Source organism: Eumetopias jubatus, unplaced genomic scaffold (assembly GCF_037043125.1).
Source record: "Eumetopias jubatus isolate StellerSeaLion01/CBP00866 unplaced genomic scaffold, mEumJub1_p1.0 scaffold_15, whole genome shotgun sequence".
In the NCBI taxonomy this organism is placed as follows: domain Eukaryota; kingdom Metazoa; phylum Chordata; class Mammalia; order Carnivora; family Otariidae; genus Eumetopias; species Eumetopias jubatus.
In genome coordinates, this window is record NW_028274821.1 from 30,358,757 (window position 1) to 30,374,136 (window position 15,380).

At 36.3% G+C, this 15,380-nt stretch overlaps 1 protein-coding gene across 6 annotated transcripts in view; it reads right to left on the reverse strand.

The window, feature by feature from the left end:
• The window catches only part of CDC14B (cell division cycle 14B), a 51,088-nt gene that overhangs the window by 24,019 nt on the left and 11,689 nt on the right, over positions 1-15,380 (reverse strand). For 5 of the 6 annotated variants that reach the window (XM_028122261.2, XM_028122265.2, XM_028122266.2 and 2 more), the window contains exons 5-8: positions 12,234-12,310; positions 5,745-5,811; positions 3,152-3,214; positions 221-308 (exon numbers count right to left, since the gene is read on the reverse strand). In XM_028122261.2, coding sequence (XP_027978062.1) covers positions 221-308; positions 3,152-3,214; positions 5,745-5,811; positions 12,234-12,310 — 295 coding nt within the window. The remainder of the gene's footprint in view (positions 1-220; positions 309-3,151; positions 3,215-5,744; positions 5,812-12,233; positions 12,311-15,380) is intronic. The other variant, XM_088019241.1, reaches the window with a different exon arrangement.

Below are 15,380 nucleotides of genomic sequence, written 5' to 3' on the forward strand. Positions count from 1 at the left end.
TATCTGGACTAGGATTGAACACCAATTTGATTATAACCGGAAAAGCACTAATTTAAGAAGTTAAAAGCCAGGCAGAATGATGTACTAAAATGACCAAGTATATTTAAATAATTAAGACAGACAAGTGTGGTTTAACTCTTTGGCCTCTTTCAAAGGAAAAATACAGGATGGATATTTCTTTTAATAACAAAACTGTAGTAGGTTCCCTATTTTCACATACCACTTTCAAGTCTGGTTCTTGAATGAGGTCCACAGAAGGCAATAAATCGGTCTGGTATTATCCAATTTAAATCTCCATTTTCTGCTTTCTGCAAAGGGAAGATCAGTACAATTCATGTTTAGACTTCATGTCCTGTCCACATCCCTTCTCAATACTGAGTGTCTGAAGGACTTCAAATACATTTTCTTTAGCACAAGAACTGTTTATAAATGACCAGGAGACAGGAAACTAAAATTTAGCCTCCTATTAATATTCCCAGGGAAGAGTTAGTTAACTTCTCCTGGTCCTAATCACTGTTCTTAGAACAGTATTTCTTTTCTAGGGTAGTCAACCTTTGGAAAATAGAGCTGACTGCTGCTACCTAAAATATACCTAAGTATTTTGGTTATTTTATCCATGTAAATTCTCATATGGTTGCTGCTACTTAATAAGAAAGCAAAATTTTTTTACTATGAGGGAATCCAGAAACTTCCCTGTTTTCCCGAAGGACTAACTGGCTTCCAATATGAGCAATCTTGACTCCTTCAACAAAGGGAAAAAAACAAAATTCTTGATTTCTCCATATTTACACCTTACTTCTAGAGAGACACACTTCCATCATTTTGTTAGCTATTTAGTAAGAGGGTCAATGAGAAATCTGCACCAGGAAATTTGAAATTACAAGTACAGTAAGATCACAGTAGATCTCTAGGAAAAAACATGAATATAGACTGAAATTTAAAACACTTTACTTCCTGTTAAGTCCTTTCAACTAAGTTACCATAACAATTATTGTAAGATAAATATAGCTAAACTTTAACAATAATAGAAATGGATACACAAAGACTTAAGCAGGGAGTAGAAGACACCTGATAGTGGAGAAGGAGAGAACTAGCAATAAAAACAAGATCAGTTAGCTTTGCAATTGGGGTATTCATAACATAGGTGCACCCAAGAACAAGGAGGAAATAAACCAGGAGTTGCCTGAATATCTGCCGGCCAGTCAGGAAATCCAAATCCAATTTACTTGACTTAATTATCACTGAAGGGAAATTAATGAGCCCATGTTCCATACTAAAAGGCCTAAACAGGAATGAGAACGTGCCCAGATATTCCAATTTTGAAATGAAACCAGAAATCTGGAGTTTTTAATGAGAATCCTGTGATTAGATTTCATTGAATCGCAGACATCACAGATTGTAAGATGGATCCTGAATTCAGAGAAGTTAAAATGGGAAAAAATGGGCATCATGGAATCAATGAAAGACACTAATCCAAAATTTTTAAATACAGACCCATGGTCTGTAGCTACCTAAACAGTTTCTTGTGTCTCAGTGCAGTTTCACTTAAAGTGAACAGCTTTTGTGGACAACCCGGCTACTCTCCGCAACATTGCAATTTCTGCATTGAGAGGGAAACTAATTAGCACCTATATTACTCCTCAGTAACATATAAAGATATCACTCTGCTTCACTGAAGGACACCAACTGGCATTCTTACTAGTTTTAGTTGACTAAAAAGAGAAAGTATATTTTATTTTAAATTTAGTTTAATTTTATGAGGACAAGCACAAAAATAATGGTATTAAGTTATATTTACTAGTTTAAGATGCAAATTAAATATATATTGTACTTCAGAAACATACTATTACAGAGACGAAACAGTGGGCCAAATGAATCAATCTTGAGCTATGCTTTAGATCTTTGCACGTCACAGTAGTGACTAATCGTAACTACTAAAACAATTTTACCTAACAGTTTAAAATAATAGTTACTCTAGCAATCGATTGTGAAAGGACAGTTATCCAAGGATTCCAGATACTGCTGCACGAGGTGCTGTCTGTGGAATCCCTCCATTATGAGTGAGAACATCTGCTCAAGATAACCAGAGTAGGATAAAAAGCCAAGATTCCACAAGTATTCTTGGGGAAGAGACTGTTAGCATAGCATCTTACTACTTAAAGGGTAGAATGGTAGAACCAAATTACTTATTCTTTAAAAAACAAATACACAACATTCGAAAACACAGAGGACATCTATTGCTTTGCCTTCCTGGACTTTCTTCTCTCTTTCCTTGTCTGTGTGGCTTGATAAGGCTGATCCCAGCACTCCACTCCGACTACGGAGATGGCCCACCCACAAACCACCCTCATCAGAACCACAGTCTGGTTTAGGGCGGACACATCTAAGGCAGGCCAATGAGGAACCTTTGGGTCTTTTCTGATGAGTTTGCCGAGCGAATAAATCAAAGCTGCTGGCTGCCATCTCTATCACTACTGGGGAGCTTAAGCCCAATTTCTGGTAAGTACTGGAGTATATTAATCTGGTCATGCATGAAGTTACACCTGCTCCTGGACTTTTTATTTATGTAAGTCAATAAATTTTTTTATTTAAGCCATTTCTATTTACTTTCTGTAACTTGCAACCAATAGTGTCTTGACTGCATACAAACAAAAGGTTATGATAAAAACATATTTTCCAGAGGTAATTAGATGTATAATGACTATTTATTCATCTCATCAGATCCTATGCTAAGGGTTTCATGATTTCCTCATTTACTCACTATATGAAAATTATTAATATATTAATATTATATATTAATAATATAATTATTAAATTAAATTAAATTTAGTATTATTAATATATTATTATTATATATTAATAATATAATTATTAAATTAAATTAAATTTAGTATTAAAATATCAATACTAAAAAAAAAAAAGAAAAATGCCCATAAGCACATTCATGCATTCTGAGAAGATGCATCAAATGCAGAAATCACCACTAAGAACTGGAACTGCAGAACTGGGGGTAAGAGGATAAAGACTTGATTTTTTTTTTTTTTTTACTCTATACACATCTAAATTGTTCACTTCTTTAAAAAACAAGAATATTATCTCTGTAAGTAAAACATGAATAAAGGAGTTAAAAGTGATATCCTTGAAAACTTACTTCATAGTGTTCATATTCATCAAGGTTAAATGAGTTGAAATTAAGGAAGTCATACTGCATTGCCTAAAATCCAAAGGAAAGCTTTTAAGAATAAAGATGTAAATAAGAAAACAATTTCCAATCCAATTTCCTAACTAAAAACTTCAGGAGGTACCCCAAAAGAACATTATTATATTTAGATTTTGTTCCACTGACTCGTTTTCAAAGAAGGTGGACTATGTGTTTTAAATGTTTCCATTATCTGGAAAATTAGTTATAACAATATTTATTTTAATGAGATTTGATTTTTTTAACTTTCCTTCATCAGTCATCCTATCCATGCAGAGCTAAATAACCAAGTTTTCAAAGTAATCCTACTAAACTTAGTAGATGAACACCACTCAGCCTTCAAACATAATGCCCAAGCAATGATCCCTCAATAAATTTAAAAAAAGAAGAAACTATAGGTTAGCTTATCTTAAGCAAATCCCACCACTTCGTAAATATTTTCACTTTCAAATTCTTTTGAATTTGAATTAAAATATTAAATGTTCCTGATACTACAAAATTCAAAATTTTGAGAAAATTCTTCTTTCAATAAAAAGAAAAACCGTAAGATTTCTGTTCTGTGGCCTCACTCTGAGTTGCAGTGGACAGATCATGCTAAGCAAAATAAGCAGAGTATCTAGTTTCTGAGACAAAGATGAGTTGGTGGCCCCGAGAAGCGCTGTCCCTGCTCAATGATCCTCGAGCCAAGCAGTATGTAAGCAAGAATTTTTTTTCAATTGAAGTACAGTTGACATACAATGTTTTATTAGTTTCAGATGTCCAACATAATGATTTGACAATTCTATACATTACTCAGTGTTCACAATAAATGTAGTCACCATCAGTCACCATACGTTATTATATACTACTACTGACTACATTCTCTATGCTGTACTTTCCATCTCTGTGCATAAGCAAGAATTCTTGATCAGCAAGGTGGTTTTGGTTCATAAGGGGTGACTCTGTAAACTCAGCTTTCAAAATTTAACCTACTGAAATACGAATGAAAAATAAGGCTACAATACCAAACAAAAAGCCCCCATTTTAAAAAATATAGCTATTTAAATTCTAATTCCAAGACCATGATGAATTATATTTCTTTGAATTCAAAATACTCAATATATGTCATTCCATTTGAAATAGAGATGTTCCTAACAGAATGATACAGTAAAATGTGGTTTATAGGCAATTTCTATTCATCAGGAGAGCCTATTAGAAGCCTCATTAAAATTAAGTCACAATTATATTTATAAATGTTTTATATATGTAGTAATATTCCAAATCAGCTACCAACAAAAAAATGTTTAAACTGAAAATCAGAAGCTGCTGAATAAAATTAAATATAGTGAGAAAAGCAATCTTGGTCTATAGTTCCTGCTAATTTAATTAGACTTTGGATGCAATATCTGATAAAAAAAAAACTAAACTGAGAAATAACAATGGAAACCTCTATAGAATGTTATAGTTGACCATTTCTAAGGCTCTCTAAGTTTTTCACCTCTCCTTTTAAAGGACAGAAGCGAGGCCTAGGATCAGGACAAGCATGCCTGCCTACATTAACAGTTCCTAGGGGCCCATCTGGCAGGAACTGTAACTGCAGTTGGAAGAGGTTCGTTTACAGTTGCTCTCCCTCCATCTCTTGAGCACTCCCTCTGCACGTTACCTGCCTAACCTGAGGCCTGATGGAGCTACCTCAAAGCCGATGGCAACGAACCTGACCAGCTCCATCAGTCACTGGACTCAAACACCAAAGAACATTAAGTTATACAAGAAAGTAAACCCAGGTTCCTTTTGCCTCTGAAAATACAAGTCACATAAAACTTGAGACGTTGTTGAAGGCCTATTTGATCCATGGGCAACTGATTTGCAATTCTTGTTTCTTGTGCTGCTCTGACATTCAAGACACATACCTGAGGGAGTGAGTGTTATAACCAGAGTCTGCTGCGTCACAGAACTCCAGGGGACCGTGACATGAAAGGTGTCCCTAGGAGTCAAAGACAGCAGGCAGCCCTGGTTATAAAACACAGGAGTTATTTTTAAATAGCCTTGACAAAGCAGCGGTGCCCTACTTAGTCTTATATGAAACCTAGTAACAAACTAATGGGCTATACAAATTCTTCTGTTGAACTAAAAACTGAATGCTTGAAGATACAAAAACGAAGTGTTTGTATCAGTTACCGTGTTCTAGAAATGTCCGTTGTAATTAGGATTGGTGGATATTGACTGGACACAAAAAATACACAAATCAAAGAGAACTTGGAAACCAGTAATCTATTTACTTTTTCTTTGAAATCACAACACACTCAAAGCAAGTCTGGATTTAGCACCTAATTATGTAACTATCTCTTAATTGTCCTCTGTTGTTCAAGCAGCTTTTCTCCCAACTCATTCAGAGAAACACTAAGATTCAGAAAAACTTTTCTGGTTTGGCGTCATTTTAACATTAGTGGGGAAATGGGGTATCACTGACATCATACACATCTTGGAAGATCTTTGTGGAAGGCCTAGACTTCCTGGAACTGTAGTTTTCCAACTCAACACTGGGCACATCCTACGAATCACTTACCTTCTTTACTGCATGAAAACAGTCGAGAAGCGTGATGTAGAAATTGCAACTTCCATAGGCAGCATCTCTGAAATCCCAAAAGTATTGAAATACATAGCTCAGTTAATTTAATTTCCTGTAGTATACTTGCCTCAAGACAGAGCTGACTAGAATTTAAAATCAAACCACAAAATCAGGACCAGGCTCAAAAAAAAAAAAAAAAAAAAATCTCGCCTTTTTGTTTTTAAGTCAAAGATAGGTCACTGTTATAAATTTCACTGCAGTTTCTACCTATTCCAGCAGATACTGTTTTATATATGTAGATCAATAATGAGCACTTTCTAAATTTAAAATGATCTCCCAAGATCATTTCTGGCCTTGATGGCTAGGCTTCAAAAGTTTCTTCTTGAATTCTAATCAGTAAAATGTTCCCCTCCCGACAAAAGGGCAAGGCATTGCGTTTTTTCTTCAAACTGGAAAATACCATATTAAACTGTTACCAGCAAAGACTTCTTTTTGATTCTGTATTTACATATATATGCATACAAGTGTAAGTATGTGTTGTAGGTATATGTCCATCCATGTAGGAAGAAAATATTGGGAAATCAAGGTAATATGTAATACTAGATGCAAGTTAAAAGTCTGCTCTTCTCATTATGTTTTCACAATCTTTAACGAGTTAACTGAGTAACTTCTTTCTTATTCTTAGAAGAGTAGGGTACCAAGAAAACCACAGGAACTAATGGGTCAACCACCTTTAGTACTCCTGCGCAGTTTAAATTAGTTTACAGACAACTCCGCGCAATACCGCATCAACGGCTGTCAGTCATCTTACCACAAATCTCTTAATGTCAGTTAAGATTTTGTCCAGAAAAATAAAGCAATCCTCCACTCCCACCTTCTCTCCTTTCCAGCTAACCTGAGCCATTACAAGGTGAAAATGTTTGGAATTAGGCAAGATAAAAATTAATTTAATTGTGATCATTCTAGAAATGCCAAACAACTGTGACTCTCTGAATGGTCCTTATTTGGTCCCTTGGTGGAACCAGGCTGCTACCGAAGCCGCCATCATTAATTGCCTGCCTTGGTTGGATTTTCCCATTGTAATATTATTTACCTGAAAAATTAAACAGCACATTTTTTTTTAAGATTTTATTTATTTGACAGAGAGAGAGACAGCGAGAGAGGGAACACAAGCGGGGGGAGTGGGAGAGGGAGAAGCAGGCTTCCCATGGAGCAGGGAGCCTGATGTGGGGCTCGATCCCAGGACCCTGGGATCATGACCTGAGCCAAAGGCAGATGCTTAACGACTGAGCCACCCAGGTGCCCCTAAACAGCACATTTTAAAATTTCAACTTACACAAACCTTTAGAATACACACTTTTATAGCAACATGAACAAGAAGGAAAAGGACATCCTTTTTACTTAAAATAGTTTTAGACATTACTGTCTGAATTGGTTAGAATCACTGAGGTAAATTATATGTTAGCCTCATAGGACTGCACACAAAGTCTTAAAACACACCATTTTTTCCTATAAGATTCTGAATTTAAAAAGCCACTCTCTTCTAAAAGCTAGAAAAGCTCTCTATGCAGCTTAGAAAATGATTTTACCCATAGTTTATTGGCAATATTCAGAAAGGAGAAAAACAAAATGACCAATAGTTCCCAGTGTGGTCCCTGGTCAAGCAGCATAGGCATCACCCGATCTTGTTAGGAATGCCAATTCCCAGGCTCCACCCCAAACCTACTGAGTCAGAAGTTCTATGGGTGGGCCAGGTAATTTTTGTTCTAAGAGATCCTCCAGGTGATTGTGATGTATGCTTAAGTTTAAGAACCACTGACCTACAGAATCAACACAAAATTTATGTTTTATAGGAATAATTTTTTCAAGGAATAAAGAACATTTTTAGAAAGAGAACCTATGGTAGGGAAATGAAGTAATTTAACCTAAACCAGACCCAAAATTGTCAGTGGAGGGGCCCCAGGTTGGCTCAGTTGGTTAAGCAGCCGACTCTTGATTTCGGCTCAGGTCATGATCTCAGGGTCCTGGGATTGACTGAGCCCTGTGTCAGGTTCCCTGCTCAGTGTAGAGTCTGCTTGAGATTCTCTACCTCTCCCTCTGCCCCTCCTCCTGCTTGCATGTGCTCTCTCAAATACATAAATCTTTAAAAAAAAATTATCCGTGGAAATATGGTGAACTCTCAAATTACATCTCCGTGTTTTTACCATGTCTCTTCAGTTACTTTTATTATCTTCTTAACCTACTGATAATTCCTCCCCAGTCAAGTTAAAGGCATGTTGATTCAGTCTTTGTGATAACTTGAGACATTTATTCAATGCATATTTTTTGAAAACCTTACAATGGGCCAAGCCCTGCTCTAGTCAATGATGATTCCACAAGCTTTAATCCGGGCTCAGCTAAAATTCTGCCTCATACATCATACTACCTGAATAGACAACAAAAATCTTTCTTTACTCATTCATGTTTATTTCTTTACACCTCCGACTTTAAATACACCCACACCATCCTTCCTTCTACCCAAGCAATCAGGCTTCTTCAAAACAGCAGAATAGCAGCTATGAATCTGGATGTAAGGCTGGAGCGGGGGAGATGGGGTACTTGTCACTAAGAACATTTAACAAACTAAGAAAAGCAGGCGCCTGGGTGGCTCAGTCTGTTAAGCATCTGCCTTCAGCTCAGGTCATGATCCCAGGGTCCTGGGATCGAGTCCTACATTGGGCTCCTTGCTCAGCAGAGAGCCTGCGTCTTCCTCTACCTGCAGCTCCCCATGCTTGGGCTCTAACAATAAATAAATAAAATAAAATGAAATAAAATAAAAAAGAAAAAGAAAGAAAAAAACAACCTAGAAAAGCAGACGAGGGTGTGCCTGGCTGGCTCAGTCGGTGGAGCATGCGACTCTTGGTCTCGGGATTGTACGTTTGAGCCCTGAGTTAGGTGTGGAGATTACTTAAAAATAAAATCTTATAAATAAATAAATAAATAAATAAATAAACAAATAAATAAATAAGGCAAATGAGAATCAATGAAAGAAGAGTATTGCTGAGAACTGCAAAACAATGTCAAATACTGGTTTTAACAGCTTTTACAGCAGCTTGTATGCATAATAGCCAAAAACTGCAAATAACACAAGAATTCATCAAAAGGACTAAGGGCAAGTAAACTGTGATATGTTCATAGAATGGAATGCTACAAAAGCAATAAAAAAAAGGATGAACTACTGATACCTGCCACAACATGGATAAATCTCACAGGCATTATGTATTTATTTATATATTTACTTATTTATTTTAAAGATTTTATTTATTTGTTTTACAGAGAAAGAGAGAGCACAAGTAGGCAGAGAGGCAGGCAGAGGGAGAGGGAGAAACAGGCTCTCCACTGAGCAGGGAGCCCGATGTGGGGCTCAATCCCAGGACTCTGGGATCATGACCTGAGCCGAAGGTAGCCGCTTAATGGACTGAGCCACCCAGGTACCCCAGGCATTATGTATTTAAAAAGCTAGGTCCCAACTCTCCAAAATGCCTACTGTATGACTCCGTTCATATGAAGTTCAAAGGCAAGAAAAACTGATGTGGTAGAAGTAGTGGTTACTTGGGGGGTGGTTACTGACTAGAAAGGGGCTGAAGGGAATCCTTAGGATTGCTGGCCGTGTTCTGTACCTTGAACTGGATGGTAGTTACATATACATATGAGATTAGTAAGTTTCTTTTAGCTGTATGAAGATATACATCAATTGAAAAAAACCCAAAAATATGAATGTCCAATAAATGTTAGTTAAGGACAGGGACTATACTAGGTGTTTTATATGCAGGATGTTACTTAATCCTCATACCCCATTAGGGAAATCCTACTGTCATTGCCACTTATGGATAGGAGACCAAGGCTCACATTTGTAAAGAACCATAGAGATGTTAGTGGCAGAACTGAGGGTCAGACTCCCCCTGGTCTGACATCAATAATCTAGCTATAAAAACTACAATACTATCTCCAAAGAAAACAGAAAGCAGAGGCCCCCTTCCCCTGCCCCCACAAAAAAATCAACTAAGCAGCAAAGGAGTATTACAGGTAATACCAAAGAACAGCAGTATATGCTCTTCCTAACAGTAACACTAAGGTATCAAAAAAATACTGAACTACATTTTATATTGTATTTTTATTTAGATGGCAGAGATATATTGATATAATCCTTAAGAAATCATATATATGTATATACAAAACATGTAAACTCAGTGCTTTAAGAATTATATCTAAGTTGAATTAAATCTAACTAAATATTGCTATGGAGCATAAAAAGTTTAACTGCAAATGAGTGCTATTCTTCTTAACAGCTATCCCGTACACTTGAAGTGCATATATTTATTCTACGCACTTAAAGTGGCAAGGATAAAAGACTACAACGCAATTTCTTTCAAAGTATCATCAAGCTTAAAAAAATATTATCAAGCTTTATTAATTCTGATTGACCTACTTTCTTATTAGCAACTTTAAAAGAACAGTAAAATGTGGTGAAGCACCAGATTTTTAAATCTGCATAGGCTGATACTTTTGTAAAATGCATTAAGTATAAAATACAATAGTACTGTATTATTACATACCCAAAAATAACAATAATTTCTGTAAATAAAAAATACTTTCTATTTAATAAAAATATGTAAATATTTATTTACAAATAAAAATGAATTACTAGAAAGATAGAAGGAAAAAACACCTCAAATACAAGCCCAAATTCTTCTAATATACTTATCTCATCACAGCTGGTAACAAAAAGTTCACAGGCCATACTTGGAGAAACAATACTTTAGATACATCAAATATCTGGCATCTAGGACTATAAAGATTCAAATTTTACAAACTTGAGCTGTTTCTAGCAAAGTCCTGTTTTTTAGAGAATTACTAACTTTACTCCTGGGACCAGAAGTAACTAACTTCATTTCTCAGTGCCAAACTTCAATCAACTTAAACCAGGTATGGCAAAAAAGCAACACTTATTCTATTTTTGGCCTTTGCATTTAAATTAATGCAAATCCTCTTTTACATCAACAGTGTTCCATGGATCCTTACTTGGATACGTGAAATGTGTGTGCTTATTGTATTTCAGGACCTTATGTTATGAACTTTAAGAATGGCACTATTATAAAGGAATACCAATATAAAGAACTCTACAACAAAATTAACACTGTATACCAATGTTCCTGTGACTCATAGAACACAGATACAAGCATTTCTTCTAAAGGAAGTATATGGTTGCTGTTATATTACAGGTTGAGAAGACAAGTAGAACACTCTCCAGTTTAGAAAATAATCTTCATCTCCTCCTACCCACCTCAATAACAAAAGACCCCACATAATCCTTGCACTAGAAAGAAAAGATGGTAGTACTGGGTTCAAAGCAATTCTTCTAATTTGCTAAATCACTTAATATACAGTTTTCAGTGCAATATAGAACTGAAACAAATATCTATTTATGGAGTAAGTCCATGGACAGTCCTATAGTTACTGAAGAAGATTCTGCCTAAGTTCAATGGGAGACCCATCCCAAAACCCGTCTACAATGAAGTCAAATTCACAACCTTACGTTTTAAAAGCAAGGCCATACCTTCAACATCCAAGGCATATGCAACAATACTAAAACTACTAACTTATGAGTGGAAGAAAAATGCAGTACTTGAAATTATCAACACAGTATGCAATCCGTAAAAATTATTTCACATGTATTACACGTTAAGTGCCATACAATATTTTGATTGCATAGCTAAGCCAAGGATTTTGAGAAACAGGTAGAGAAACTTTTAGAACTTAAAGAACACATGCTTTTTCAAAGTATCTTCAACACAATCACCTGGTAAGTTTGAGATGAGGATGAGGCTATCATCCGTTTACATATGGACATCACTTCTATACATCCTCTATGACACAGCCATTTGGTTTTTCTAGTAGTGGTGCTACATTAGCAACCTCACCCACTCTCTGCTAGCATATTACTAGGACGAAGAGGTTCCTTTCTGCCACTGAAATTAACTCCTGATTATCAGGAAAACTTATTTCTTAACTCTTCAGGACCCAAACTCCTCCTCCCAAAATCCTCAGTGGTAGCTCTGAGTACCAGAATTCCAGGACTTCATCTGATTACAAAGTATAGCTTCCATGAGTGGCAGAGGTTCTCAGAGAGAAGTGATTCACTGCCACGAGGGACATCTGGCAATGTCTAGAGACATCCTGGTTTCCACAATTAATTTCGTGGAGGTGGAGGTGTCACTGGCAACCAGTAGGCAGAAGCCGGGGATGCAACACACAAGACAGCCCCCACAACAAAATGTCAATAGTGTCACTGTTGAGCAACCTAGATCTGTGGTGTTATTTGTACCCACTCTAAAATGACTATTTACCAGGTCTTTTCTTTTTTCCCCCCAGAAACAACTATACCAAGATATTTCTGGCAAGGGCTTGATTGAATGAATCTACCATATATATCATTCTTATACTTACCTGAAAGGAATAAAGGATGTATCTCCACACATTAATATTCTATATGCTTCTTCTGGAGCTCTCCCCAAATATATAACCTACATTTGAAAAGAGAAGAAAAAGGCAGTTTATTTCTAAATGAAGATATAGTGCTGTCACTGTGAAGTTTTATACAATTTCTCTCCAGTTAACTGGGCCTGGTTCTCCAGCCTTCCCAAGGATCCCAAGAGTCATCCAGTACCCCATCCGTGAATTCTTTTTGGCTTAAATCTGCCATAGCTAGTTTCTATTGTTTGCAGTAAGAACACTGAACAAACAACTTTACAACAACCTTTGTGGTAACAAGTATAGCATTTTAAAAAACAGATTTTCTAAATCAGGACATTAGATTGAACACATGCTTTTAACCTCATCTGCTTCCTGAAAATCCACTGAAATGACCATAAAGAAGTGTGCGGGGGATGGGGCTGGGAAATGGCCTGAAACTGGGGAAAAGGTGGAGAAGGATGTAAAGGCAGAGCAAGATTTTGATTATCTCCATCCATTTAGATTTAACTATTTACAATACTGTACAGGTTTCCTATAAAACTGCATTTGCTTCCTATTTTCATTGTCTTCTTTTATCCTCAGAACTACATTATGCTTCCATCTTTATCTGGTAGAGTTACTTCAGGTAGATTCTTCAGCATTTTGGGTCCACCGTTGGTATTCCTTGCATTTCCAATAGTTTCTTGTTCTCTGCCCTGACATTTACTATGTATATGACTTCTGGTGGGTAGGTCCTTTCTCTCAAAGTTCATACATGTTGTTCCAGTGTTTTCTCAGTTCTAGAGTTGCAAAAGTATTTTACTAGCCTCATCTTCTCCTCCTCTTTCTTACAAGCAACCTGTTCTAGAAACTTGGAATTCCAGGGGCGCCCGGGTGGCTCAATCGTTAAGCGTCTGCCTTCGGCTCAGGTCATGATCCTAAGGTCCTGGGATCGAGCCCCACATCGGGCTCCCTGCTCCGCGGGAAGCCTGCTTCTGAACCTTCTCCTCCCCGCTCATGCTCCCTCTCGTTATCTCTGTCTCTCTCTCTCAAATAAATAAATACAATCTTAAAAAAAAAAAAAGAAGAAAGAAACTTGGAGTTCAAGAATTTCACTGGCATCTAAGTAAGTGATCCTCAATCTCCAATGAAGTTTGCCTGGGACTTTCTGACCCTCATTCAATTTGAAGGCACAAGTCTTTTTCCAACTCAGGATCTCCCTGCAGGGCAGGGCATTTTTAGCTATACATGGGGGGACGAGGGGGTGACCACAAGCATTAGATTTGGCACATACATTATTACATAAATTAGACTCAATGCTAAAGCCTACTTTGGGATAATATACTTTAAATTTTGACTGGTAAAAAGAAATCACTAAAGGGGTGCCTGGGTGGCTCAGCTGGTTAAGCGTCCAACTCTTGATTTCAGTTCAGGTCATGATCTCAGGGTCGTGGGATTGAGCCCTGTGTTAAGCTCCACACTCAGTGGGGAGTCTGCTTGAGATTCTATCCCTCTGTCCCTCTCATGCATGTTCTTGCTCTAAAATAAATAAATAAATAAATCTTTAAAATTTTAAAATAAAAACAAGAAATCACTAAAAAAATTAATTATAAACTTTTTATCTCCATTACTTACATATGTGAGCTGTTTCCTCAATCTAATTGTGAGCTCTCTGAAGTGAGGAACCATGACTGAGGTTTCATTTTATTTATTTTTTATTTTTATTTTTTAAAGATTTTATTTATTTGACAGAGACACAGTAAGAGAGGGAACACAAGCAGGGGGAGTGAGAGAGGGAGAAGCAGGCTTCCCGCGGAGCAGGAGCCCGATGTGGGGCTCGATCCCAGCACCCTGGGATCCTGACCTGAGCCAAAGGCAGATGTTTAACGACTGAGCCACCCAGGTGCCCCTTAGGTTTCATTTTAAATTCCTGGTTCATATATTATATATGGACTCTGATTCAATGTTTAATTCACTGAACCTAAATTCTTAAATCTTAAATTTTAAAACATCACTGGATTAAGAGAAATTATAAAATCACAGATCCAACAAGGATCTTTGAAACTTTGAGAAGGACATGTCCCAAAACTGGTCATAACAGTTGGTTCAGCTTTCAGAGGGCATTTTACCAATTTTCTGTTCCAAGAATCATAAACGGAACTTTTTCTCAATGCCTAGGCTGTTTCTCAATATGGTTTTATCCCATTCACTCTAAAAAAAAAAAAAAAAAAACCCAAAACACAAAACTTCAATTAACCATACAGAATCTTCTTTTATCTACAGCAGCATAGAAATCCACAAAAAAAAAGGTATACAAAGAACATTCCAAGAATAAGAAAATGTTTTGTTACCTAGTATAAATTTTCAAGTACAGTTATTTGTGACTCATATAAGATTGCAATTTATCACGAATTAACAAGATAATCATTTATAATCTCAGTCATCATTTTTGTCTATACATTACTTCCTCTTTTAAGCATCAACTTATTACATGACTTTCTATTTTATTACTATTTGGAAAAACAGCATGACAATTATTTAGGAAAAATTTTTAAAAATTTTAAAATCCAACCCTCCCCCTTTTTCCAAATTTCCTCATTCTTTTCATTCACTTCTAGTCTCCAACATGCTTCCTTTCTCTTCTAAGGTTTACTGTATAACACCAGTAAAGTCTTTTCTTTTCTCCATTCTATTTTAGGACTTACTAGTAGATAGACCCCCCTCCAAAGACCAACCCAAAACCAATTATTAAACACACACACACACACACACACACACACACATATAATTTAAATTAAATGAAATCCAGAGACCTCTTTCAGATTCTCCCTAAATTTCTAATAAGACCTTCTCTCAAATTATAGAAATCTTTCCTTAAGCACCAGATTAAAGATAATTCCTCTTACTCAAGATTGCAGTTCTTTGGTTTCTTCAATTACTAAAACTGCAATGGTATTATTTCCTTCTAACCTTCAAAACAAAAATAGTCTTTAATACATTAAATAACTGTGGGTTGGAATTATGCCTTAGAACACATGTTCAATTCAAAGAACACGAGAGCAATATAACATTTTCTCCTTTGAGGGAATAACACCTAAATCCTTAGTAATGAGCTTTAAAAAAATGTTATTTTTAAATCCA